The sequence below is a fragment of the Eublepharis macularius genome, chromosome 5, assembly GCF_028583425.1.
Source record: "Eublepharis macularius isolate TG4126 chromosome 5, MPM_Emac_v1.0, whole genome shotgun sequence".
NCBI classification, from domain to species: Eukaryota; Metazoa; Chordata; class Lepidosauria; order Squamata; family Eublepharidae; genus Eublepharis; species Eublepharis macularius.
The window spans coordinates 133,197,854-133,225,770 of NC_072794.1; the positions used below are offsets into that span (position 1 = coordinate 133,197,854).

The 27,917-nt window shown below is 41.4% G+C and overlaps 1 protein-coding gene across 4 annotated transcripts in view; it reads left to right on the forward strand.

Moving 5' to 3' along the window:
- The window catches only part of TOX2 (TOX high mobility group box family member 2), a 297,642-nt gene that overhangs the window by 207,550 nt on the left and 62,175 nt on the right, over nucleotides 1-27,917 (forward strand). For 2 of the 4 annotated variants that reach the window (XM_054979270.1, XM_054979271.1), the window contains one exon: nucleotides 25,914-26,153. The exons of the other annotated variants lie outside the window; for them this stretch is intronic. In XM_054979270.1, the coding sequence (XP_054835245.1) occupies nucleotides 25,914-26,153 (240 nt within the window). The remainder of the gene's footprint in view (nucleotides 1-25,913; nucleotides 26,154-27,917) is intronic. 4 annotated transcript variants of the gene reach the window in all.

A 27,917-nucleotide genomic window follows, 5' to 3' on the forward strand; every position in this document is an offset into this window, starting at 1 on the left:
TTTTATTCTTGTTGTAATCAGTGACATAAATAGGTAACACCTTTATAAAGAGTTAATAAAAATATGTAAACACTGGATAGTGTGCAAAATATTGAGCTGTGTGCAGTAAAACATTCCAATGTTTATTGTATTAATTGAATATTCATGAGATGCCAATTTAAATTACAGTTCACAACTGTTGCTGTGTCTAATGAATAATTTAAACAAGTGTGGCCAAAGAGATTTCAACGCTGCATTAGCAAACTGCAACGGATTAGCAACAGAGAATTTATAATTAGCTTTGTATATCCTATAATAAATTCATTGGAAAGATGGTTTTAATTATCCCACATGTTAATTTGGAATCGAGTGCATTAATTTTAAACTAAAAAGTAACCCTTTCCTCTCGGGTGATGTATTTTTTCCTCTTAAATTTTATAATTGCCTTTTCTTTCTTGTTTTTTTTTCCAGTTTGCAGTTCTGCATTGTGTGTGTGTGTGTGTGTGTGTGTGTGTGTGTGAGAGAGAGAGAGAGAGAGAGAGAGAGAGAGAGAGAGAGAGAGAGAGAGAAATTGTCCTAAGGTTTCAGGTAGAGAGCAAACTTTTAGGCCAGTTATCAGCCCTACTGGTTTTTGTCCCAGCCAGCACACTAATTCATACATTTTTCCTTTCAGACTTGCTGTTGTATGCATACTTGTATAGTCTTTCCCCTTCAAATATCTCCTCTTTGTTTTTGTAATGCAGCTTTTCTTGTAACATTTCAGTCTTGAGGATTGTTCACACACAGGTTCTGTGTGTTTTTGGTCAACTTCCATTTTGACCCTCCCATTTCCTTCACATTGCTACCCTTCTTGTTAAATTTGGTATTTTTGTCTCTGTTGCTAACAATCCTTGAAGCCCTTGCTGCTAAAAATCCCAGTTTCCCACCATCCTGGTAACTTCTTCTGTTACTGAGTTTTATCCACCTCTTCACTCTAGCTTTTAAAAAAAAGCCTTTTCTATAGCTAGCCTTCTTTCTTCCTTCCCTTTATCTCTCAAACTCGCTTTCTTTTGTATTCTGTGATCTGGGTCTGTCTTGGATTTTACCAGTGCTGCACTTTGCAATGTTCACAATTGAGAAATAAATAATATCACACACCTGATGGAACAATGAAAATAAATGGGTTATAGTTATCTCTGGATGTAAAATCAATGGAAAGGACAAAGTATGCCATGCTGGTGTTATTCTATATGTCAGAGAAGCTACAGAGTCCAATAAAGTAGAATCCTTAATAGAAACAAGTTGTCGGTGCTGGATCAGGGATCGTGTTATTGTAGCATTAAGGAAGATGTTGCACCTATTGCCCTTCAGAAAATATTATTTGTACATAACTTCAGACTTATAGTCATCACAATCTGTTAGAACTTCAGTTGGGAGCATCCTTCTTTGTGCGTTGCTTCTCGTAGGGTGTCCCTTGTAGCCACCAAGTGGAAGGATGCAACTGTATTCTCACTAGATCTCATCCTGGCTGTCCTCCTCCCATTGGTTCCTCTATAAATGCTTCAGATCTGAGTCTTTGCCTGTGTGTTTGTGTGGTTCCTTAGTTTCTTTGTCTAAACCTGCTTCTTCCTCAAAGACTGTTGGCTTCATTAGCAGCTAATCTATCCTTCTGCCTGTGTTTTTCTGCATCTTGGCTCTAGTTCTCTGCTTTTAATGGGAGGGGTTGTAGCTCCATAGTAGACATGGGCATGAATTGAATTTCGTGATGAATCAGGCCAATCTGTGTTTCGCAAAACACAGGTTTTCACCCTAGATCTGCTTTTTGCCGTTCTCCATGGCCCGTCAGCACGCAAGGTGCTGCGCAAGTCTGCCGGCCTCCATGGGAGCAAACGGGCAATTTACCCCCCGCATCGATTTCGGGGGGTTCTTCCCGTCGCGCTCCGGACCCTGACACCCTCACTGGGAGTCTTGGGGGCTAACCTTTGCAGGTCAGCCGCCCGGTCAGGCTGCTCGGGCACTTCCTCCCAGACCTGCGGAGAGAAGCGTCCGACATGGCCGAGAAAATGAAACCGAATCCTGAGATGGGCCTTCTGTAGCCACGGGAACACCAATCTCATCTCTCTGTCTGCCAACCAGAGACCTCCTGTTCTGCTCTATGTGAGCATTTCTTATATAAGGCACAGCTCTCTGCCTCGTGCTTTTCGGTTCCAGTAGACGGAGAGGAAGGACCTATTGCTGGGATCTGGAGTGAAAGAGTAGAATTGGGAGCTTTGGGCTGGATTTGCTGCTGCTTTAAAAGAGACTGAAAAGCCTCTTATTTTCAGCTCTTGGTCTTGCTGGGAAGGTCGTTAGGTAAGGGTGCCTTCTTTCCTCCACCCCACCCAACCCCAGTCTTAGGGCATTGCCTGGCTCTGGGTCCAACTTGACTGAGGCCTACCTTTTTTTCCTTTCATTTTCTTTGCTTATATTCTTATTTAGAGCATTTGTTCTTGCTGGCTTGTTGGGTGAGGGTGGGTGGAGAAGAACCTGCTGAAGTCTGCCTGTAAGTTTGGCATCTCTGGGTATGAAGGGGGCCATTGAAGTGCCCTGGTGTCATGGACCAACCTAGCCCAGCGGAGCAGACAGACTCAGAGGACTCTTCTGAGGAAGAGGCAGCTGGTGAACCTGACCCAGATCCACAGCCAGTGGCAGAGGCACTGCAGGAGGAGGCAGGCCCTGAAGGCTCAGATATTGATCCACAGCCAGGTCCCAGCACATCGGTTCCTCAGCTTCCCAGCCCTGGGCTGGCAACAGAAAGCCAGGTGCAGGCCAGCTCTCCCCCTTCATCACCAGAGCCTCGGGAGCACTGCCAGAGGAGGGCTAGAAGAGCCCTCCAAGCCAGAAGGCGCAGTGCCAGGCTAGCAGCACAGCACCGGCCCAGCATCATTAGTGATGATGAGCGCTCGCAGGAGCAGGACTGAGACAGCCGGCAGGTGCTTGCTGTAGCACAGGCAGCTGAGCACTGTGAGGGTTAAAAGCAGCCGAAGAGGGAGTGGCTGCATGGAAGCAATGAGTCCGCTTACTACTGACCTTGCTGCTGTGTTTGGAACTGATTCTCTTGTCCCTGACCTTGGCCTGTTCCTGTGGATGTGTTTCTGGAATCCTCCTTTGGACTTGAAGCCGTAAGTGTGCCCAATTGGTGCCTGAACCTTGGAACTGGGTGCTGCCCTGCTCGGACAACTTGGGAGTTTTCCCTTGCCTGCTGCCAGTGTGAGTCTGCATCAGGACACCTGGGTTCTGACAAATCATGAAACTAACAAATTGTTTCACGAAACAGGACAATTTCATGGAAGTTTGTGATTCATGGAATGTGACAAAATATGAAAAGCTTGTTTCATTTTTTCCCATTGCATGCCCATCTCTACTCCGTGGGAGCCCCTCCATGCATGCAGAAAGTTCCAGGTTCAATCCCCAGTACTTCCAGTTAAAAGAACGAGGCAGTAGGTGATGTGAAAGACCTCCACCTGAGACCCTGGAAAGCTACTGACAGTCTGAGAAGATAATACTGATCTTGATGGACCAATGGTCTGATTCAATATAAGGCAGCTTCAAATTTTGGCCTGTGATCATTCCAGCTTCCAAATTAGCCCTCTTGCATTCTATTCAACTCCAATTGTGCCAAGTCACACACTTCAATGCCCCACATGCTCATCTGCCTACATCCTAGCATTGGTCACTGAGAGCAGATGCCTGGTTGATTTCTTTGTATTGTAGAAATTTCATCTAGAAACACTAGAATAGTTGGCCTTCACCTATGTTTTAGCCATAAATTTCGCTTAGAATATAATTACACAGTCAGCAAGTTGTGATCATGAAGATCCCCAATGCTTAAAATCTTTTAGGAATTAAAAGTGGTTAGCATGTTGAGCTAGGAGATCCACTTTGGTGTAGTGGTTAAGAGCGGTAAGACTCCAATCTGGAGAACCAGGTTTGATTCCCCATTCCTCCACTTGAAGCCAGCTGGGTGACCTTGGGTCAGTCACAGCTCTTCCAGAGCTCTCTCAGCCCCACCCACCTCACAGGGTGATTGTTGTGGGGATAATGATGACATACTTTGTAAACCGTTCTGAGTCGGTGTTAAGTTGTTCTAAAGGGCAGTATATAAATTGAATGTTATTATTATAGGATCTGGGGGACCCAGATTCAAATCCCCAGTCTGCCATGGAAGCTTGGTGGGTGACCTTAGGAAAGTAATACACACAGTCTAAACTATCTCATGGGGTTGTGAGGATAAAATCACAGAGAGGAAAATGATGAAAACTGCTGTGGGTCCTCAATGGGATGAAAGGAAGGGTCTAAAATGATATAAATCAATACATTTTCTGTGACAAGGCAAATTCAGGGTGAGAGCAGAAAGAATTGCCCTCACTCTGACATGGTTTATAATGACACCTTGGACAACTGAATTTGGATATATGATGGCTTCCCAAAGCTATAGTGGAGGGAGGACAGTGCTTCCTGTGTTCACACTGGTGTGAATAAAAAGAAAAAAATGTTGCTGAAGAGTAGCAGAGAGAAAGGTTGCTACCATTACCAGGGCTGCAGTGAAAAAGGAGCAGTAAAGAACAGGCAAACAAAATGAGAAAGAGAGCGCCTACATGAAAAATTTCATCTCCCCAAAAGCCGCAAACCCATTGAGCCAAAAATGTTGATAGTACAGCATTCAGCTCAACGATAATTTAAAATTATGAATTCTTCCCTTAGGACATACAGTGGAGCTCATTATATAGAGACAAATTTGGGGAATATTTCAGTATGTGTACAACTTTAGATGTGCATGAGAACATCTGTCCTTGGCATAAAGATTCTGAAAGAGCCTCTTGGCTTCCAGTGAATAAAAGAGCACCCCTTCCAGGTGGCATTGTTTAATTCCAGGTCGTTAGGTTAATCAGATCTTGCTGATGTTTGATTTGTTCTGTAATATAAACATTGACTTGGCACATGTCCTTAAGATCTGATTGGATAAAAATGCAAATGCTGTGTTGAACATGGTGTTCCTTCTGGAATATTTTGGTGACACAGACACCGAGACAAAGAGAGGCAGCTTTTGAAAAAGCTTAATTGAAATATGGGCTGTTTTCTTTGAGATTCATCTGGTTTATTAAAATAGGCAGCTGGCTGTAAAATGTAAAGCAGGGAGAGATGAAGATAAGAAGTTACTTTCTTTTCTCTAGTGCTCTGAGGGAATATATTTTATTTTGCTCTATCACCATGTTCTTAGTGAATCATAATCAGTTAATATGTCCAGCTAATACCTATGGAATGGTGCATCCAGATACTGATATCTTTTGAAGCATTAGAAGCATAACCTCTTTTCCATGGTGAGCTAAGGATTTGTTTGTTTGCTTGTTTTTACTTTCAAGGAAGTGCAAACTGTAGATAGCCCCATCTTAAATGCTTAAGTGATTTTCTTGATGAAATTGCATGTTTGGCACACAAGAGACTGAGACCCAGGTGGGTCTATCTTCACCTTGATTAATCAGGGATTATTTTGTTAATTCTGTTCTTGCTTTGCAAGTTAGGGCATTATGGCCAAGAGCAAACATTGTTTGGTTTGCATTTTAGACATTCTGGCTATCATGTACTGTTCTTGTAGTCTCTGTTCTGGGGAAGGTTCTGAGCTTCGGTCTGCAACAACAGTGATTATTTCCCTAGGTCTCTACTTTAGCATAAAATGTTTTATACCAGTGTCTAACTTTTGAGGAAGCACCAGCACTGTGGGCCCTGACCTGGTAAGCCCAATCTTATCAGATCTCTGAAACTAAGTAAAGTCATTCTTGGTTAGTAATTGGATGGGAGACCTCCAAAGAAGACCAGGATTGCAGAGGCAGGCAATGGCAAACCACCTCTGTTAGTCTCTTGCCTTGAAAACCCCAGCACAGGTGGCCATTAGTCAGCTATGACTTGACAGCACTTAACACCACCAGCACTGTGGAGGAACAGGAAAGCTGTGAAGTGGGAGCCAATGTGGTGGTGTCATTAGTATGAGACTAGAACTGAGAGATATGGATTCAGATCCTTGCTCAGTCACTGGGTGGCTTCAGGATAGTCATTCTCCCATCTAGCCTTCTACCACAGGGTTCATTGTGAGGATAATATATAGGAAGGGAGATGATTAGGCCATGGTCCTGCAATATCAATCTTAATTTTGTTTCAAGTACTGATTGTAACAAATGAAGTAGTGTGAGACAATTCTTATATTACTTGGCTTGTGACCTTAAGAGCATTCTCACATAGAACTGAAATGTAAAATCCATTTTGCATACCTTAGCATGGTGATTTTTTTCACTTCGATACAAAAGGTGTGAAACTTTGCAAGAGGAAAGATTCAAGAAAGAGGGCACGTGTTCCCTTGCTGCAATCCAATTTTTCATTAGTTATGGCAGAACGTGAATCAGTATGAACATACCAATGAAAGTAATACAGAATTTAGGGGTGGGGGAAACACATGCTATTGTAAATAATACTGTGCAGATGGACAAGATCTGCATTATGTTGTCCATCTCCATTCTGTTACCTTTAGTGACACTCCTCTATTTACTGATCCAAGTAGCCCTATTTAACTTTGCATGATTAGAACTGCATCTGGTTGGAATTCTTGCCACATGGCAGTGAAGGGCAATGAAGCTGCAAGTGAGCTGGGGCAAAACATTAGAAATAGCTTAATATAACTGATTATGTAAAACTATGTGGTGGTGACATCGCTGAGAGCCAACGAAGCACTCCTATCCTATTGGCCTCGTTCTGAATGGGGAAGAATTCCAGTTTAGTGAACATTTATTTTTTTGTTTGTTTTTCTAAGATGTTCATTTTTCTAAGAGCCTCATCTCTCCCAGGATGGAATCCTACTGACAAAGCTACATATGAACAAGCCCTTATATCCTGATACTATATTTGTCATAGTTCGACTTCAAGCGAAACCATAAAATCCTTTCCAAAGACCTACTGAGAAAATATCCCAGTGGCAAGTCTACATGACTGTGGAAGATTTACACAATCCTCTTATGACATTTTAGCTCCAAAGTAAGGAGAAACAAGTCACCAAAAATGCAAGAAAAAGGCATTTGAGCAGAGCTCTACATTATCAAAGACCTAGGAAGAGTGTGCAGAAAAACTCTCAATCTTGGGCAATTAATTGCTAATCTATTGTGGGAATTATTTAGAACGTTAGTCTTTAGTTGTACAATGGTGATGTTTTTTTCAAATGCATTTGAAATGCTGGATCAAGAAACTATGCTTTTAAAATTAATTCACAGAGCTTGTCTCAAGAGGGTGATTTTTCTAGATGGTCTTCTCATTTTTCCTGTTCTGTTCTAAAATCACTGTATTTTATACTCCAGGCAATAAAACGGAGGGGCCTGTCATTACTTTGGGGCCTTTTACTTTATGGCAACACAATATCTAAAATGTCTAGCAAAGGCCAGAAGAAGCATAAAACAAGGCGGATGGGACTGTACAGAAAAGTGCAATAAAATAGAAAAGCTCACGTGGGGGAATGTTTCCTTGCTCTAGATACACATTATGAACTTTGTCGCCACTGCCATGCAGCACAGTAAGGAAAGAAATGAAAGAAACTGCTTTTACATAGAGTAGATCCCAGGGTATGGAAGACTTGGCAGAAGCCAAATGGGATGAGCTCCAGGGTCATGGAACCTCTTAGGGACCTACATAGTTGCTGTTTTAAGCTCCTTAATGAAGAAGGTAGGACAAAAATAGGAGAAATAATTAAGTACAGACATACTGAAAAGCAAGGGTGCCAATTTGTCCTATCCATTCCTTATTAAAATATCTTTCAAGAATCAAATTTTTCTTATTTATGTAATTTAAATATTTATATCTGTCTACTTCAGAGAGCCTATGGGCCTGTTCCATTTAGATGAAAATGAAACCAGGTGAACTGAGTTCTTCTATGGCTTTCATATTCTGCTGTGAGGAGACTAAAGTAACAAAAAGTTCTCTTACAAGAACCCATAGGCAAAAACTGAATTAAGAGGGGTGAACTAAATTATCACATGTGAATTATCAAAACCTAGTGGATTTTTGACATTTATATGTAAAGGCTGAAATTCTTAGATACATTTCATGAATGTCTGAAAATAGAAGTTTTTAAAAGAGCTGCTGTAGCATAAGTGGCTGGGCTCTGAGCCAGCACCCTGCTGGTTCAACTCCCACCTCTGCCATGAGCTCAGCAGGTAGCCTTGGGTAAGCCGCTCCTCTCAGCCCCAGCTCCCCAGCTGTATTGTGGGGATAACAACAACACTGACTTTGTTCACTGCTCTGAGTATAGCACTAATCTTTTGTTGTAGTTGTTGTTAACCACTTTTCAAATATACTCCTATGAATGCTGATGATTAACATTTTAGTGACTATCATTTTGGTACGTCTTGAGTTTTCAGATATTCATAAAAGGTATTTATTTACTTACTTCATTTGTAGCCCATCTATCTTCATGAGACTGAAGGAAGATTATGCATCTTAGAGTACCTGCACTGACATATAAATGTTGACATTTACCATATTTTGACATTCACTGTGATGTATGTATATATATTTAAATGTCAGCATCCACATGTCAATGCTGTTAATCCTGGATATACATAAAATATAAATGAAGAATCAACATTCACATTAAGATAATAATGCAAATAGTACAAACCAGGGACTTTAGATGAACTGTGAGAGAAGAGAAAAAGATTAAGTAATTTTCCGCAACCCAAAATCTCACTTTGAAGATACTATAAACTCTTCCATTTACCACCATCACCACCCCCTTTGCTTTCTTTCCCCATAAGTTTAACTTAACATTATGAGGACAACAAGTCTGCTCAAACATTATCAGGCCACTAGAAGCTTCTTTTTCTACATATCTAGTGAGTCTCCTAATAAACTAATACATCCTATAAACTAAACTAAACTAATATGCAGATAAGTTTCAGGTGGGTAGCAATGTTGGTCTGTAGTAGAACAGCATGTTTCAGGTCCAGTAGCACCTTAAAGACTAACTAGATTTCCAGAAATCTAGCTGGTCTTTAATGTGCTACTGGACCCAAATCTTGCTCTCCTAATCTGCAGAAATACCAGTCTTGGCCATTTGCACACATCCTTAATGAGACGGCCTGCCAATGGCAGTTTATCGCACTCATTACACACATCATCGTTTCCTGTGTGCGAGTGGGTCATGATGATCCGGGTTTTTAAGTATTTTTTGTGAGACCAGTTTTGGTCCGAGTTTATTTTTGATGCAGGTTTTCCATGCAATTATCCTACTGTATCAATGTATGTGGAGGCTTTTTTGCGCTTCAGAAGTACGCTCCCACAAATCTCCAACCCCTCCTCTGGCCATCACCCCTCCTTTAAACATCACACATGTGACTGGCTCACATGCACAATCATATAATTCCCCCCCCCCTTTTTTAACATTTTTAACGGTCCTTGTGCTATTACAATATCTACATATACAAAGGGAATCATACTGCAGTACTTGCTACATTGGATCACTCAGCAATCGGACTATCAGTCTAGGAGTAACATTGAGAATGGAATGCCATTTCTGATTTTATTTTAAACTAGCAATAAGGCCCATTGTTTGGGAAAATACAACGGCTTCCCCCCCCCCCCACAGCGCCTCCCCCCATGGCATCAGTTGAGAGGGGAATCGGGGAAGAGATCGAGGGCTCCTTTCTCCTCCAGCTCCTTGGCTGCCATTCAGTTTGTGTACAGCTCTCCCAAGGCCCTGCAAAGGCAGCAGAGAGCCCCACCCCCCGGGCACTGTGGGACTTTGGGAGGCAGTGGGGAGGCAAACCATTTTGCCCCCAGCTTGCTTCTTATCCCAGCATACTGCGCCTGCATGGGGATAAGGAGCAAGTGGTTGGGAACATGGTTTGCTTTTTATATAGTAGGATATGGAATTGCATAACCATGATACTCTTCTGTTTGCATATTTATGAAGCATGTTTGCTTTTAAAACTTTCAGCAAGAAATGAACAGTAGAGAATGGAGTACTATGCATGCCCAGTTTTCTATAGAAGCTGAAAGACAGTACAATGATATGGCACAATCCCACATGCATTGTAAAAAAAAAAAGGAAAGTTGGGCAGGAATGCACCAACATCATTTGCGATGAGGCACAGATAAAGAACACATTTTCTGTTTTTGAACCTTTTTCCGCAACAAACACCAACAAAACATGCTTGAGCATGATGCATGCGAAAGGTGAGTATTCGAAGTGGATTGGGAAGATGCGGCTTTGGGATAGGGAAAAACCCCAAAAATTGGAACATGTGGAAGTGGCCCTTGTCCTCAGGTGCTTCAGTTTCTCTGTCTTCCCTGATATGTACTCAACCACAAAGTGTATCACTAAAGAGATCAAGCAGGGAGCCAATGAAGTAGAAATCACTAGTGAATAGAGGTGGGCACTGTCTGGAAAATGGAACAAATTTTGACACGGTCCGGCCCGGTTTGTGGGACTCACATTTTCACGAATTTTGGTCCATTTCGGCCGGTCCATTGGTCCGTGGTCTGGAAGTCCAGACATCCTAGTACCGATCTATCACTTCCCTAGGCAATGGAGGGGATGTCTGCAGACCTTTTGCAGCCCTTAAAAACTTGATAGGCAACTCTGCCTGCTAAGCAGAGAGCTCCCATTCTACAACAGAGGGCTGTACGTTCTGCAGCCAATCTTAGCCCTCAAAACCTTGATAGGCAGCTCTGCCTGCCAAGCAGAGAGCTCCCATTCTAGAACAGAGGGGTGTACATTCTGCAGCCAATCTTAGCCCTCAAAACCTTGATAAGCAGCTCTGCTTACCAAGCAGAGAGCTCCCATTCTACAATAGAGGGGTGGGCATTCTGCAGCCAATCTCAACCCTCAAAACCTAGATAGGCAGCTCTGCCGGCCAAGCAGAGAGCTCCCATTCTTCTCTATGTGAGCAAGGGACAAGAATTAATTCCCTAGGCAAGGGCTAGGAAGGTGTCTGTGTAGTGAGTCAGGGGGCTCTTCCCCCACCCTTTTCTGTTTGATTTTGTCTCATTGCAACTTTTTGGTGCTGCTAGCCAATGCAAGTCAATTGACATTTCCGACACATAGTATCTACTGGAAGTTTCCTATGGGTGGCTGCTTTGTGCATCTGTAATGCATTCGAAATGCAATCTTGATCAAAGTTGGAGGGTGGCTGGAAGAGAGGCTGCTGAAGATTCTCTGCAATTTGGGGCTTTCTGGGTGTGAAGGGGCGTAGCCAGGGCTGCCAGAAGTGACAGACCAAGGACTGATGCACCAATCTGTGAATGAGACTGATCCATGAAAAGTTCATGGTCTTTGAAAATGGATGGACCACGTACCAGCAGTCTGTGGGATTTTCCCTGTCCATGCCCACCTCTACTAGTGAGCATGGAGGATCCATTATTAGAAAATTTCCTCTTCCAATCACAGCCAAATTTTCCTCTCCACCAATTTATCGACTCTTAGCATTTGCGCCCTTTGATTGACTGCAGCGTTCAATATTCCATGGACAGTGAGCATGCCCAGTTCTTATCAGGCCATGTGGAGTGAGGCTCCTCCCTATGAACTCTGATATAGGAGAAAGCAAGCTAAGGTCCTGTAAGCAATTGTTGCCGGGGTTGGGGGAATAAATTATTTTGAAATGTCCTGCAAACAAATTATCCTTTCCAAGATACTGTAAAGCCTCCCAGATTTGTCCAACCTCATTTCTCTTCCCTTCTTTTCCCAACTCCTCTTAATATTATGTGCCTTGCATGTTTTTTTTTCACATCAGGCTTTTGTAGGGAAAATCATAGGGTTAATTTATAATGTTATATTTTGCTGCCTTCCAGGGAGTCTCCCCAATTATGTAGAAACTTTTACCTTTTCTCTGAATGGCCTGGCTTTGCTGCTTTCGTGATTGGCAGAAACCACCCACTATACTATTAGATACAGTAATGATGATTGATTTCTGAAATACAATTTAGAACAGGCAGGGTTGTGTTTTCAAGGATTGCTGAAACATGGTATTCAGATAAAGCACAAAAAGTCCATAAGTACATAGTCTTAGAAAATTTAGTGACTGACATGTACCCACTCAACCCTTTTCACAACAAACCAAATTCCATACAAACCTCTAGCAATCCATGTAATATACTTTGTAGGCTGATACACTCTTCAACCATCCCACTATTTTCCAGTGCTAGCAGAAATGAACTACTCTTCAGAATTTCATGAATAGCTCCTTCTGATTAAAATAGCGCAAAGCTGCCACTGGGAAAAGGGTTGCTCGGGAGCTATTGGGAGTAGCATTGCGCAATATTGTGTGATGCTATGCAATGCCACAACTTCAATTCCAGTTATGTAACTGGAAGTGACATCATGCATCACCACAACACTCTAGCAATCCCTCAAATCTCTATAATAAAACTGGGCAGCAAGGAGTGGGGAACAGAGGCAAGGAGCAGAAGATCTCCCATATAGTAGGAATTCTGGTTCCCCTCTCTTGAATATTTTCCTTAAATTCACACTTACTCACTTAAATGGTTCAGAGGTTTTCGGAACTTCGAAAGAAATAGCATAAAACTCCCTTAAAGAACAAATACGGCTGTACTTGCATATACATGAATTAGAAGCCATGTATCTTTGCCTGCCCTTATTTTCTTGTGCAATGGACTGTACTTCTGCTCTACAATTAGAGCAGAAGTTTCATCTTGTGAATTATGAATGTAAAATAAAGACCTTGAGCCACACTACTTTCCTTCCATTCTACTTCTCCTACCCACTCCCAACCCACAAATGTCTATTATTGTAATAGCCAGCCAATTACAATGTCATTTACATTGATACCTTCCACATCTTATTTTTTTTGATCTTAGTAAATGTCTTGGATTTTCAAAGACATTATAATACCACTATGACAAGCTATCACTGAAATAGAGAAAGCAGACTACTGATCTCCCTCATAAAATATTAGGGAATATTGGGCTCATTATTATAGAAGCTATGGCAACGCCAGTGTGTTATTTTCATTCATGGTTTTAAGATGTGGTTGAAGCCTGGTACGTAAACAAGAGAAGGTTCCCCATTTATTAAACACCATTCTGTTTCCAGCAGTTTTTCTTAACGCTGGGGCTGCAGAGATTCATCTTCATAATGAAGTGTTAATTGTGTTTGGATGACTCTTTCCCCAGTAATAATAGTGTGCTGTAACACTAGATCATAGCCCATCAAAACACTGAATTCCGATTGCTGTACAAGTGTTCTCCCCAAAACAGTAATGCATATCAAATAAGAAATGACAGCAGAGAAGGAAAGAAGCCCAGACTTTTTTTTAACTTTTAAAGAATATAATTTCTTAATAATAAATATCCTGGAATTAGGTTGTTGTCAAATTTAAAATACCCTTGAGAATTACGTTTATTACGCTGAAATCTGTGGAAAGCTGAAATCATAGTGATTCTCAGAGTGAAAAATGAGGCCTTGTCTAGAACACAAGTTCACCATATGAAGATGGTGGAGAACAGTTATTCCCAGGGCTTTTTTTCGGGGAAAAGAGGTGGTGGAACTCAGTGGGTTGCCCTCGGAGAAAATGGTCACATGGCTGGTGGCCCCGCCCCCTGATCAGGAGGCGGGGCCACCAGCCATGTGACTGTTTTCAAGAGGTTCCAGAACTCTGTTCCCCCGCGTTCCCCCTAAAAAAAAGCCCTGGTTACTCTGCACGAATTGTGCCACATCAAAAATGAACAGGAGAACAGGCGTTTACTTACCTTTCATCCAGCCTGGCAAATACTCAGCACTGTGCAGAATGTAAAGTTTGAATAGAGTACTACATTACTTCACAGTAATGCAAACTAACTGTGTTTGTATGTGAGCCAGTGATTGAGAGCCATAACAGTAGGAAGCCTCCACTGTGTGATAAATGCTACCCCTACAGAAATAAATTGCTCCCTCTTTAAATCCTTCCCTACTGTTCCCCTCATATTCATAATAGGATGATCAGTTGAACCAAAAAGGTGGCTGTTACTTTAAAGGATAAATTAGTTTGACTCTTAACTCAATAATTAAAACGGTTATGGCTATGAGCCTGCAGGGATAATGTACTATTATTATAGTCATTTGTTTCAATTAAATGCTTACTGATTTTACAATAGCGGCTGGCCACCTGTGTGAGATAGCTATTATTCTGAACAAGACATCTCAGATTCCACCAGAAATTTGTCACCTCAGTAAAGCATTTCCTATATACCATGAAAGTTTATTAGGAGCAGTTACAAATTAGGAAGAGGAGTGGGTAGTAATTAGGGATATATATTTTATTGGCCTTGCTGTCCTTTATAAAGTGAATAATTTAAAACATTTTGGCCATGGGAGGGTATATTGAATTCCATGGGAATACCCATGGGAGGGTTTGTAGAACTTCAATATAAGGAAATAAAAATTATCTTAGGAAATATTTGAGGGATAATTTTCTTTCTGGGCTGATAGTAACTATAGGGGCTTTTTAGGAAGAGCTAAGGAGGGACAGCCTATGCCACAAATGGGTATATCAGAAGGCCTTTCTGATTTGCTACCATGGAGGAAATTGTTCTCGTGAGTTGCTGATTTGAAGCGGCTGTAGCTTTTGTTTCACCAAAGAAGCAGAAATGTAACATGGGTGATCAAGTCTGACAGGCCAGAATGGTTTCTTCAGAGAGATGCTGTAAGCACTAATGGCAAACAGAGCGTACTGTACTGAGAAGAACATGACTGCCCAAGAATCTATGTCATTCTTCATGTTGTTTGGTTACCTTCTGGTAAAGGAAAGAAAATAACTCACCCTGGGCTGGGCTGCTGATGTTGTGTTTCAGATTTCCTGTTGGAATCAGAAACAGTTTTGGTGCTGAGAAGGCATTATCTGTATAGACTAGAATTGGAAGCAAGTTTTTGAAAGCTTTTGAAAACACACATGCCATTGCTGGCTGATCCTGGGTACAAGAAAACTCCTTAAGATTTGCAAATATGTTCTAAATTGTGATTTTCCAGGAATGTTTGACTGTGTATAAATTAACCTCATAGCAACCTTAATATTCAGATTAGCCCAATCTTGTCTGAGCTCAGAACCTAAGCAGGGTCAGTAGTTGGATGGGAAACCATCAAGGAAGTCAGGGGCTGCCATGCAGAGGAAGGCAAACCACTTCTGCTCATTGCTCACCTTGAGAACCCTCTGAGATGGAACTTCATGGGGTTGTGATGAGTTGGTTGCAATTCAGCAGCACTCTTTATGTTAACTTAGCAGCAACATTGCTGATCGTGCAATGCAACCATTCCTGGTGATATGAAATGTGACATCTGAGAACTCTCTTGGGAGGTTGATTTGGGGACTGGGCATTTTTATGTATCTCATCCTGAGCTGAAAACTGAACACCTGCATAAGCGTAAATCTGCTTGCTCATATGTGTGTCTCCTTATATCCTTGCCTTTCTCACTTCCTCTGTTTGGTACCCTGGCTTCCCATCCTTTGAGTCATAGATCCTGAGGAGTTAGCCGTGTTAGTCTGTAGTAGCAAAATCAAAAAGAGTCCAGTAGCACCTTTAAGACTAACCAATATAATAAAATTGGTTAGTCTTAAAGGTGCTACTGGACTCTTTTTGATTTTGCATCCTTTGAGTGTTTCCATTATCCCTTTGTTCAAATTTAAGGTATCTCTCTGGGGCAGGAATTTTTATGTTATTCTAGGAATCACTACGTGTGCTCCTGGTGCTATTTTAATCCTTCTCTCTTATCTATCATTCTTGCCAACAGCCATCTCCAAGTGCAATGGCTTACCCATATCCTTCATAGCATCTTTTCCACACTGGTGGATTCTTATCAGCTGGAAATGATCTGGTGCAGCATACTGTTTAAAAGCATGAGCTGGAAACTTTCCTGGCCAGGACCTTAGGCTATATCGTTGTTAGCCTGAGGCAAGCCACAATCTCTCCACACATCTATAATTTGTGTTTGAGATTAATTGGTCAGTCATAGATTTCCTCCAGGGAGCTGCCTGGCCACCTGCTTTGGGGGTGGGGCAAGGGGCGGACTTGACATCATGCTATGAATTGATATTCTATCCAGGCAAAAACTCAGATGTGATGTCAGCACATTGGCCGACACTCTAGAAACTCTATAATGTTACCATAGAGTTTCTAGAGTGTCAGCTGATGTCATGTCCAAGTTTTTTGCACATTACACAACATCACATCCACCCCCTGCTGTTTCTTTCACCAGCCCCAGAGCTGAGGGCATTGGCAGGAAAATGCCCATCTGAAGCAGTCACTTGGCATCCCTACAATAATGATGCCAGGTAGGTTAGGCTAAGAGAGAATGACTTAGTAATTTGGTCCTGGTCTGACCCTCTAACTCCTAGACCACATTAGTTACCTAGTAACTAATACTGGCCTGTCTGCAAAAGTGGTAAATAAACATCAGGTATACTACTACAATCATCAACTGAATAGTATAGAATTGTACCCCAAATATATTAGGTGACTGAATTCACCTAATAAATAACTACATTGGATTTTTAAAATGTAAATACAACTCTCCCCCCCCCCTTCCCCTCAACTTAACAGACTGATAACCATGACTACAGCAGTTTTAATGTAGGGTAAGTATGATGTTAAGGAAGGTGGCATGGTAAGCAGAGTCAGTACTTGGACAGGCAACCTTCAAAGAAGACCCTGCAGAGGAAGGCAATGGCAAACCACCTCTGTTTCTCACTTGCCTTGAAAGCCCCCTGCCAGGGTCACCATAAGTCAGTTGTGATTTGACTATACATATGCACACGCTCAGATGTGGTGCTATCCTGCAGGCACAGTCTTATATTCAAAAATGTAAAAGTCATTTAAAAGAGGGTGGCAGAGATTACATGGCATTTAAAAAGGCAAGAAACAGGAACTTTTAAAACAGCAAATTATAACAAAATTGCAGGGGGGGAATCAAATGTTCCTATTTGGTCTGGCGCTGGAGCTAAATCTGAGTAACATTCTAAAGCTTACTTGCCCCGTACAGTAATTTGTCATAGACCATTGTCCAAGATGGCCCCAGCTGCTTGTGTTTCTTCCAAAAGTTCAGCCACATTGCCTTGAAATTCTGAAGGGCTCATAATATCTTCAATACTAAGCACCAACAATTAACTTGGGAGAAACCACCTTGCAGGGAACCAGGGCTCCCAATTCATGCAACCTCCTGTTCCCTCAGTCTCAATAGCTGGGAAACTATCAGTTGCTCTCCTCCTACGTTACTTCATATGAGGATCACAATTTGATTAGTATCTGAAGTAGAAGGCCTCTGTCATTTCCTTAGAGGTTTCTTTCTCACGTCTCATCTTTCCACAATCCTCCCTGGATTGAAAAGACAGTTTTTCTATTGTAAGTAGAGATGGGCACGAACCAAAATACGAACCAAAATTAAGCACGAACCAGGCCGGTTTGTGGTTCGTGAACCATGGTTCATCAGATCCCATTTCTGACGAACCGCCATGAACTTTTAGGCTGGTTCATTTGGTTCATTTTTTGGTTCGTCACTGCAGACAGCCTGGAGCCAGTCAATCAGTTTCCTAGGCAACAGGGGATGGACTTCCTGCAGACCTTCTGCTGACCCAGAAGTGAACTTCTGCTGCCCCCGGAAGTGACCTTCTGCTGACCCAGAAGTGATGATTTTCTGACCTAGATGTGACGTTTTCACGAACCAAATGAACCAGTTCACAAACCAGGGACAGGTTTGTGAAAGTTTGTGGTTCATGGTTCGTGAAATTTGATGAACCACGAACCACATGGTTCAGGTTTTTTTCAGTTCGTGCCCATCTCTAATTGTAAGTGCTGCGGGGAAGCTCCTTTCATATCCGCTTCCTGCCTCTCACTATCCTTCTGTTCTGGGAATCCCCTCTTGTACTCTTCTGGGGAGTCTCAACTGGCTCCACCATTTCTGGGTCATATATTATGATACCGCTTCTGGCTTCAGTCATAGTTGTAATGGGGTTGCCACTGCCTTTGAGACCCAGTGTGGTATAGAAATTAGAGTGTCAGACTAGGATATGGGAGACCCAGGTTTGAATCTCCACTTTGCCATAGAAGCTTGCTGGTGACCTTGGGCCAGTCACGTGCATTCAGCCTAACCTACCTCACAGGGCTGTTGTGAGGATAAAATGAACGAGAAGGCCACTTTGGATCTCAGTTGGGGGAAAAGGCGGAGTATAAATTAAACAAATAGATAAATAACATGCTTTCAAGAGGGCAATACTGGACAAAACTGTTTCTTTTTTTAAAAGAACCAAATACATTTAAGCTTCCCAGCGGATTTAAAAATTAGTTGAGATTGGCTGACAGTGAAACAAGAACAAGAATCACAATAACTGATGCAAAGTAATTCAGGCTCAATACCTGTTAATTTAATGGAGACAGGTTATTGGTCATTTAGTCATAGAGGTTGTACGGTAAGATGCTGCTTGTGAATCGTAACAATTATGCTATTAGGATAATATTTAAACTAAAAATTAAAATGCATACTTTATAATAGGGAATGTCATATATGAACATTTCATATTCACTTACCAAAAAACAACATGATTTAAATGAGAAAGGCTTTAGATCTATAGACAAAAACAGAATTGGATCAAGTTGACCAAAGTTACACCTTTGTCAGCATTCCTGTGGCATGATCAAAGGACCAATGTAACATTTGAGGAATGAATACATGAAAGCTATCCATAAACAGGACATTAGACTCCTTGGGCTTCCTTTGGGAAGGGGGCAGAAGGTGGATAGTAAATGACCTAACTGAAAATATAAACAAATAATTTTCTATTTCAAAACACTCCCTGTTGATAGAGGATCGACTGTGATCTTCATTGTGTTCCCTCCTATGACATAACCCTGTTTGTTGTAAATAAGCCACTCACATGAGAACCCATGTGCAAGGGAGCTTCTGAAAGTAATGCAAAAACCAGCGCTTGGACCCCTGCCTTTCTGTGGAGACTGACTGAATTTATCAGGACTGTTTCAGGGATGGTGCTTTGAAAGTGCTTGAGCATATCCTTGTGTGTGTTTTTGTAACTATATGCTCTCTTGAGTAATGCTGCATTACTCATATTAGGATTTTTAAACCATCATAAAGGCATGAATTGATAACAATTCCTACCCAGCTTTCTGGAAAACCCACAGCAGAGCCCCAATCCAATTCAGTATGATCTTCTGGAACCTTTCCATTGATGTTAATGGCTGGTAGATGGGGCTCATTCTCCTTTCTGCAATTTTCATAAGAAATTTTCTGCATGGGTCTTATATCCATAATTACATTCCTGGACTGGTTCTGCTCTGCTGCATTAATAATATGCACTTTAAAGAAAAATGTATGATTACATATTTAATGGATAAATGGAGCCGTTGTGGTCTACTGGCTCCATAATAAGAATTTTGAAAAATATCTTAATATAGTATTTGCCCAAGAGACTAATGTAGCTGCAGATGGGAATGATCTTTTCGATTTGTTTAAAACCCAACAACCTGTATTATATCCTTCCACAATTATAAAATGCATACTTTACAAACTTTACTTAATTTAAATGTAAAATAAGCAAAGCACGTTCTTTTTTCTTAGTATTCTTTAATATTAACCCAAGTCTCCCTTAAACAGATCAGGTCTGAAGTAACAGAACTATTTACCATTTTCATTAAATATTACAGTGGACTAATTGCTAATAGGCTGATATGAGTTAATAATATGTAACAAATCTCTAAAAAAAGCTTCTTTCCCAGAGGAATGGAAGGGATCCAGTATTTTTACAAGAAATATTCCATGGGGTGCCAGAAAAATGAACCCATTAGCCCAACGTTTGTAAATTGGTGGAAAGCACTTTCAAAAGTGGATGAACAAGCCATGCCAGAGATAAACCAGCATGACTTCTGCAGAAGCAAGACTTGCCTTACCATCCTTTTATACTTCTTTTAAAGTGTCAAAAGGCATATAGATAGACTTCTTGTCTGTGGAATGCTTGTCTAATTGTGAGCGCACTCTCTTTGGGGCACCAGGCTAAAACATGCCTTTGTACCCAGGATTTTAATTAGGGGTTGACCTTTTAAATTGTTTTTACAGAATACTATAGTATGTTCTATGAGACCTTTTTTAAGCTGTTTAATATTTTATGTTGTACTTGTGCTTTTGCTTGATTTTTTAATGCTGTGTTTATTTTAAATAATTTCATCTGGGTTTTTTTAACTTGTAAGCTGCCTCAAGAAGGCTTTCAGGAGAGGTAACATAGAAATGTTCTAAATAGATACAGGTGGTTAAATAGAAGTTGTATGCCTGGGTTTTCAAAAGTTCCTTGCCAAAGGTTATGAACAACTCAGTCCTGAGATTCACCATACCACCAGCACCTGTGTGCCTGCATACCTGCAGCGCCGCTCTTCTGCTCCCTAAGTACTTTCATGGGAGAGCCATGCCAGCAGCCAAGCCTGGCAAAGTGCATCAAGGCTGCAGCCAAGAGTGCACATCCCATCATTCCTCTGACAACCCTGCCAGCATCCTCCAATGGCTGTGCCACTCCCATGATATGCCCACGAGCGGCAAGCAAACATGCAGCCAATGCACAGGCTGCAACCCCCACAGCTCATTGACACCTTTTTTCCCTCTCACCAGAGACCAGGCAGCCAGGGACCACATGCCCCTGCGGTCACAGCACATGTATCGGGTGCCCAGCTGGGGGAAAGACGTTCGGGGCGAGCTGCGGTATGGTGGGGGCAGCCCCTATAACTGATCAGGCAAGTCACAGGCCTACAGTCCCCCCTGCTCTGCTGGGGGCACTTAGCCATCCCACACTGCCCAGGTAGCTGGACCCTTGCCATGAGGCAGGTGTGCCTTGGCCACGGCGCCTCCAGCCTTATGACACCCTCCTGTGCCAGCATCATGTGGCCCACTGGACAGGGTCGGTCTCCCTCACCCACCTGTGCAAATGTGGGTGCAAGGGGATGGTCCACTCCCTGGCCCCGACACCGACACCGACACCCTAGCTGCCCCAAAGGATCCGCATATGCAGTTGAGGGGAACGTCCTGGCAATAACCACTCTTGGTCATGCCCTGCTGGGGAGATGCCCATGAGGATCCCACTCCAGCGGTTTCCAAGACCACCCAGTGTCCTCCTACAGTTGCTGGCTGGCTTCCCCATGCTGGGGCAAGAAGACCACTCATCATGACCAAAAGGACCCTCCACAGATGATGGGCAGGGAGACCAGGCAGCTCATCCAGCTTAGACAGCCCTCAGGCTACCAGGGCCAGTCCAGTTGGGATTATTAACCGGCAAGTACTGCAAAAGAGCTAGTGCATGCTTGTACCACCACATGTGTGCTCTGATCTCCTTGGACCAGTATCCCACATGGAAGCAGCGACCCGGTGTGTGTGTTTGGGCGGGGGGTCCTGCCACCACCTCTTCCTTTTCTTTGGTACTCTCTGGATTGACAGTCCCAGTCGGAACGGGGAATGATGGTTCAAATAGAGGGCTGGCACTGCATGGAACTGCATGGAACACGTCATGTAAAGGGCAAACCATGTGGTGCTCTTCCCATATGAGTAGATGCCTGTAATGGCTGGTTCACACAGGGATATAGGTCACTTGATTATGCCAGACATGATTATTATTCACTTGATGGTTGGCAGCTTATGATTTAACTCTGAAGCATGACATTTAAGGTAGAATAAGGTGCTATGACTGTTCTCTCTGTGATGGTCAATTCATTTATCAAGTCATCAGTAGTTACCAGAGTCATCAGTGGATGACTATGGAACAGCTTAAAGGTTATTTTGATGTAGAGTAGATTAGAATACTGCATTGATCTTTTGGGAAGATTATTAGAAATGGAATGCAAATGTAACTTGTTTTAAAGCACATCCTCATATTTATTAATCATACAGAAAAGAGCTGTAAAAATTACTCTGCTCCTCAGTCTGCTGACAACTGCCCCTCCATGCCTTTTGCGTATCTGAAACCAACATGCTGTCTAGTGTTGTAGAAAAGCTCTTGATTCCCGACCAGTAGCAATAAATCTGCTTCTGCATTTGGATTTATTTCTGCTGAAGCCTACTGAGCCTTCTTTGCTCTTCCCTACATCTCTTACTTTATGAGCTGCTAATGGAGTTGGCAGGAGTCCCCTGCTAATGAGAGATTGCACCTCAGTGGGCTTATCGGAAACGAAAATTGTTAATAAATAAAGCCTTGGGTCTTTAAACTCATGTTAACATTAATCAGATTAATATAAAAAGAAAAAAGTTGGGGAAATGCTTAAGACAGTGTTTGATTTACCTCCTGCTGGTTTCCACTGCGTCTGAATCTGATTCTGCCTAAGTATCTGGCTTAATTTCCTCAAGCAGAAAAAATGGAGATTTCCCAAATACGTTGGCCCCTTCATTAGGATACTAAAGTAGTTACTTGTTTTACACATGTGGGTCATATGAAAGGAACAAGTTACTCCTCCTGTGGTTTTTGTACCAATAACAGAAAAGTCACATTTCATTCCTTGGATATAAACTTTCTTCCGACATTTTATTTCACAAATGCCATAATGTGTAATTATATTTTTACTAGGAACTATTTTAAGATTTCGTATCCTTCTAGCAGCAGAAAATGCCCTTTAATTATTTTATTATTAATTTATTAACATTTCACAGTGAATAAGAGGCTAAAAAGGCAACAACAAAATGCTGGGTTTATCATTATATTACCATTTTATAGGGAATAAATCTAAGGAGGTCTACTCATGAGTAAGTGCTGTTTTATTCAATGAGACTTACCCTCAGGAAAGTGTTCTTAGGATTGCGGCCATAAAGTAATATGAATGAAACTAAGGGCTTTTCTGCAGACTGATCCAGAGCTAGGTGGTGGAGGCGAGCAGTGACAGGGCAAACCAACCTCTTTTGGGACAGACCCTAGAAAGCACCAGCAACTGTGTGCTTTTCAAGCTGCTTTTTCTGGTACCAGAAGTAGCCACCCCCTGGGCCCCCCAGAACTTCTGCATTTTTTAAAAAAAAATTGTCATTTTCACAGTGCTGCATTGACCTCCTGTTGTAACAAGACATGCAGCAAGTTCTCTAAATTCCCAGCTTTCATTTTTTTTAAAAGTAAGTCTCTAGTCCCTTCCCTTGCAGTGATATAAGGAAAAAGGCATATCTCTGCAATGGAATGAAGAGTTACTTTATTTAAAAAGTTAAAGTTGGGAATTCAAAGAGTCTGATGCATGTTTTGTTACAACAGTAGGTTGATATAACTGTATGAAAATGGCAATCAAGAAAGGAAACAAAAAAATTAGCAGATATCAGAACTGTCATTCCAAACATTTAAATCTATCCTCGGCTCTCTAGCAGTGAGAATGGATGGTTAGATTTATTTTTGTACTTACTTATTTAAAACATTTCTATGCTGCCTTTCCACTCAACTAAGGCTTCCCAAGGTGGTAAACATTAAAACATTTCAGGCATTCAAAAGCATTTGAAATACAAATGTGTGCAGTATCGAGAACAGTTAAATAAATCATTCTGCAGTCACTCCATTGGCTACCCATCAGTTACTGTGCTTAATTCAGGGTCATGATTATCACATTCAAAACCCTTCATGCCTCTCTCCCTATGTTCCACCACGACAACTTCACTCAACTGAACAGGACCTTCCCCAGATACCACCAGGCAGCTGGGCAAAATCAACAGCTGTCCATACACACACTGTCTCTGTGGTAGCCACTACCTTATGGTATAGCCTGCCTGGGAAAGTCAGGAAAGCTCCTACTCTTCTGGCTTTCCACAAATTATGCAAAACTGTGAATTATTCAGGAGGTCTTTCTATTCAGATTATAGGGCTGTATGATATGCCTTGGTAAGGGGCAGGGACTATAGTCTATGCTATTGCGTACTGTTTGCTTATGTAGAAATGCTCCTATTGGATAGTTTCCATGCTGCTAATAGATGTCTTGGTAATAAATTACACTTTGTTTCAGAAAGGTTTCGTCTCTGTGTTTTGGCTTTATGCTTGTTTTCAAATTTTCCTATCCTATTGTATCTGTTCATTAAATGCCCTAACTGCGCATCATATTATATTTTGCTCCATGAATGTCCTAGCTGTTGATTATTTTGTATTCCCTTGCAGTGTGTAATCTACCTTGTGTCTCAGTGAGAAAGGCGTACTATAAATGTCAAATAAATAAATAATATAAACACAAAAACAAATCAGGAGGAGGAGTAATAAAGAGCTAGAATGGGAATGCCAAACAAAACAAAAAACTCTTTATCTGCTTGTGGAAAATAGAGAGAGATTGATGAGTCTGCCTGGGGAGGAAGTTCCAAAGTTTCGGCACCATGACCAAGAAGGCCATTTCTCAGTTTGCCTCGGGTCCTTAAGTTATGCTGGACTTTAAAGGTTAATGCCAGCAGTTTGTGGTTGTATATTTTACTCATGGGGCAGCACGATGATGTCATCATCATGCTTCCCCAGAAGCGCACCCAGAAGGCCTATTCCCCCACATGTCCCCCTCCACCGGCCAGATGAGTGGTAGCGGGTAGCCAAGGGTGAGAGCAGGGGGTCCCCAACCCCAACTGGGGGACCTGGGATCCCTATGAGTAACTGATAAAATTGCACTGTTAACCTGTAGTGTCCTTGGTAGAATTTGGTTTTCATTTTGCTATTTTTTTTAATAGACCCATGTTTAAATATTTGATAATGCAGGTTATATTTGCAAAGGTAGATAAATTCTCTGCATGAGTCCAACTTCTAAATTTTGAAAAACTGTAGTTATTCCTTTAATTTTGTCTGCTTATTTGTGTCACAGATACACTCCTTATATTGGACTGATTGAAAGGAATGCATTATTTTTTATAATTATTAACACAGGTATTAGTGGACTTTAAAAAAAAAATTGGAAAAGTTTTATTGTGAAAAACTCGCTACAGAAGGTGACAGAATAACCTTCCATAAAAACAATTTAGGAAAACAACATAGTCTTGAGAATTACTGTATAGGACATGCTTTAAATTAATGCTGCCCTTTCTACTCCTCGTTCTGGGAACTCCTTTTTAGTCAAAGCCTTTCTTTTCCTCAGTTTCTGTTTTCAGATCCCTAGCCAGGCCAGCAAGTGTAAAATTTTCAGTTTTTGGAAATACCCATTGTAAATTGAGAAATATACTTTCTCTTTGTACTGACTACATCAATTTTGATATTCTATTGTAAAGCATTGTGCAGCCCTTTGGGCCCAGGTTCTCTTCATGTCTGCTTATTTCCTCAAGAATGGAATCCTGTATTGTTGTCATTTCATCATACTATCTCATGTTTTACATGGGCTTTTATAACAAAAACAGGAAAATCATAAGTTCCTGGGCGGCAGGGAGGAGGTCAAAATATAAAATGGCAAACCAAACTGAGTGTGGCCATTTGAAAAGTGAAAGATAAAGGGTACAATTGGAAAAATCTGTTGTGTTGACATAACTTAACCTGTGTAGGCCACCCATCCTGCCATATTTGGGAGCTGGGATAGTGCATGTCCTAGTACAACAGTGTTGCTGTAGGAGCTATGTTATTTGGATCTCAGGAATTGTCCAGGGAACTTTTGGAGCATTAGGAATCTAATCTACATATATCACTATTAGGCATATACTATACTTTAAAAAAATGGCAACCAAAATATGTTGCTGTATTTTCTGCAACTTGATTGCAGTCTTCTGTTTAATGGAACAGTTCTGACAATAGGATATAATTGAAGGTGATTAATGCCTTAATCTAGTTTTTAAACTAGTTTTGTTTTTCCAGCATGGAAAAGACTAGTTTTTCCCAGGATGATTAACACCTCGGTTAAAAAAAAAAACACATGCCCACCCTGCATCATAACATAATTTTGATAAGACAAAAAATACAATACTATTTTAATTAAAAAGTAATATTCTCCTAACTCAGATCCAGGAGATGGTCCACTCAGACGCCACTTCCTATGATTCCAACCATCAAGTTCCCCTGATCAATCGACCAGGGATGTTAACCGGTCACATGAGTGCCCTCAGCCAGTCACAGCTGATTTCTCAGATGGGTTTGAGAAGCGGTGTTACCCATGGTTCCCCATCACCCCCCGGAAGCAAATCTGCTACACCATCTCCCTCCAGTTCTACTCAGGAAGAGGAGACAGACTCACATTATAAGGTACGTGCAGCCATGCCTGTTTTGACAGACAAAGTGTTTGACGGTGGCAGCTAGTCTCTGCAGTGGAGGAAATAAATGTACAGCAGTCAGAGAAAAGACATTTTGTTTTATCCTTCCGAAAGAGACTTTCTCTATAACCAAGGCTGTCTTCAGACAACATTTCCAAGTTAAGGAATCAGAAGGCATGTCAGTTTTTCAAATTGTATCAAGTGCAGTCATGCTATATTGATGTATATAATAAATAGTGCAATTAAAACAGTTAATGCTGAAAGAAGGTTTCCCCCCAAATCTTCTGTCCTGCTGATGATGCCAGGTACATCATTTTGCAGTGTCCTTTCAGATTAGGATCGTGACAGTAAATGCATGGTTTGGTGCATTCCTTTTCTTTCCTTGATTCTTTTTTCAGTTGCTGACATTCTGCTGTAGAAACAGAATTCACATATTTGTTTGGAGAAAGAAAATGGGAAAACACAGATATCCAGCTGGGGTTTCATCTGAGTAGCTTGCCACTTCATCTCCAGAATAAAATAGCAGAGAAAGCAGCTGCAAGATTTTAACTCAGATATTTTTTTTTAAAAAAAACCGACAAGCTTCAGATTGTGAAGGCAAGTTACTCACTTAATGAAGAAGCATTTTAGGCTCCTGGAAATAATCTTACCATTCTGTTTTGGCTAACAGTTAACAGAGACTGGATTAGTTGACATTATGAAGCAGCCTTTTTTTAAAAAAAGAACACATTTCTGGAACCCTAATCTTACTCCTTACCTATACTATGTAGGCTGTCAGCCTCTACCATATTACATTTCCTAACAATGATTATCACATTGGGCACAAGCCATCACATATTAAGCACTTAAGTGAAAGTACTGAACTTTGACTGGATCATGTCCATTACTATTTCTCCTTGGGCTGTCTGATACGTAACTTCTAATCTGAGACCGTTGTTACCAACATAGTATGTGAAGCTTTTAACATTTGAGTTGTTCATTTTTTTAGCTTATTCTGCGCACTGAATAGGTTTACCTTTGGTCATTTGAGGGCCTTTTCACGCCATTTCTCTATTCTTTTCTCTAGCCTGATAGCCCTCTCAAGGGTCTTTTGGAATTCTGAACCCAGAATTCCCGCCACACTTAGGGAAGACCCTCCTTCTTGCAGCAGAGGAAAGGTTGTGCTACTGTTGTCCACCTACACTGGAAAGAAAGGAGGAAGGTAAACTTGGTAGATGATCAAGTGGCAGAGGTCAGGCTTAAACAAAATTAAAACTAAAATAAATTGAAACAAAATGTCAGGGGAAGGCCTTGTTAGTACCATCTTTTAAATTACTCTTTACTCATTTTATATACTATGGCTCTAGATTTTATGTTTGATGTAATCAAAAAGTATAATCAGAGGCAAAATTAAGTTAGCCATGTAGCTAGGAGATGGAGATTTGAATACATACTTGGTATTTTGTTGCTTTCATCTCATCTGTGTTTATAATCTGGATAATGGTTGAGTTACACAGACAGTTGGCTGCTCAGGGGACAATCAGGGGTTGCAGTATGAAGTGTGAACTTGACTGTTCCCATTTCCTGAATGTCCCAGTGAAAGATACAGCTGTAAAGGGGAATTTAGCATATATTTCTGAGCCTTAAATATCCCTTTTCTGAGCCTTAAATATCCCTTCCGACAATAATGAGAATCTGTGACACACTAGCACCATCTACAGCATATCAGAGTAAGCCATGCATGAACCAGTGAGAAGGAGTTATTTTGCTGGTCTCC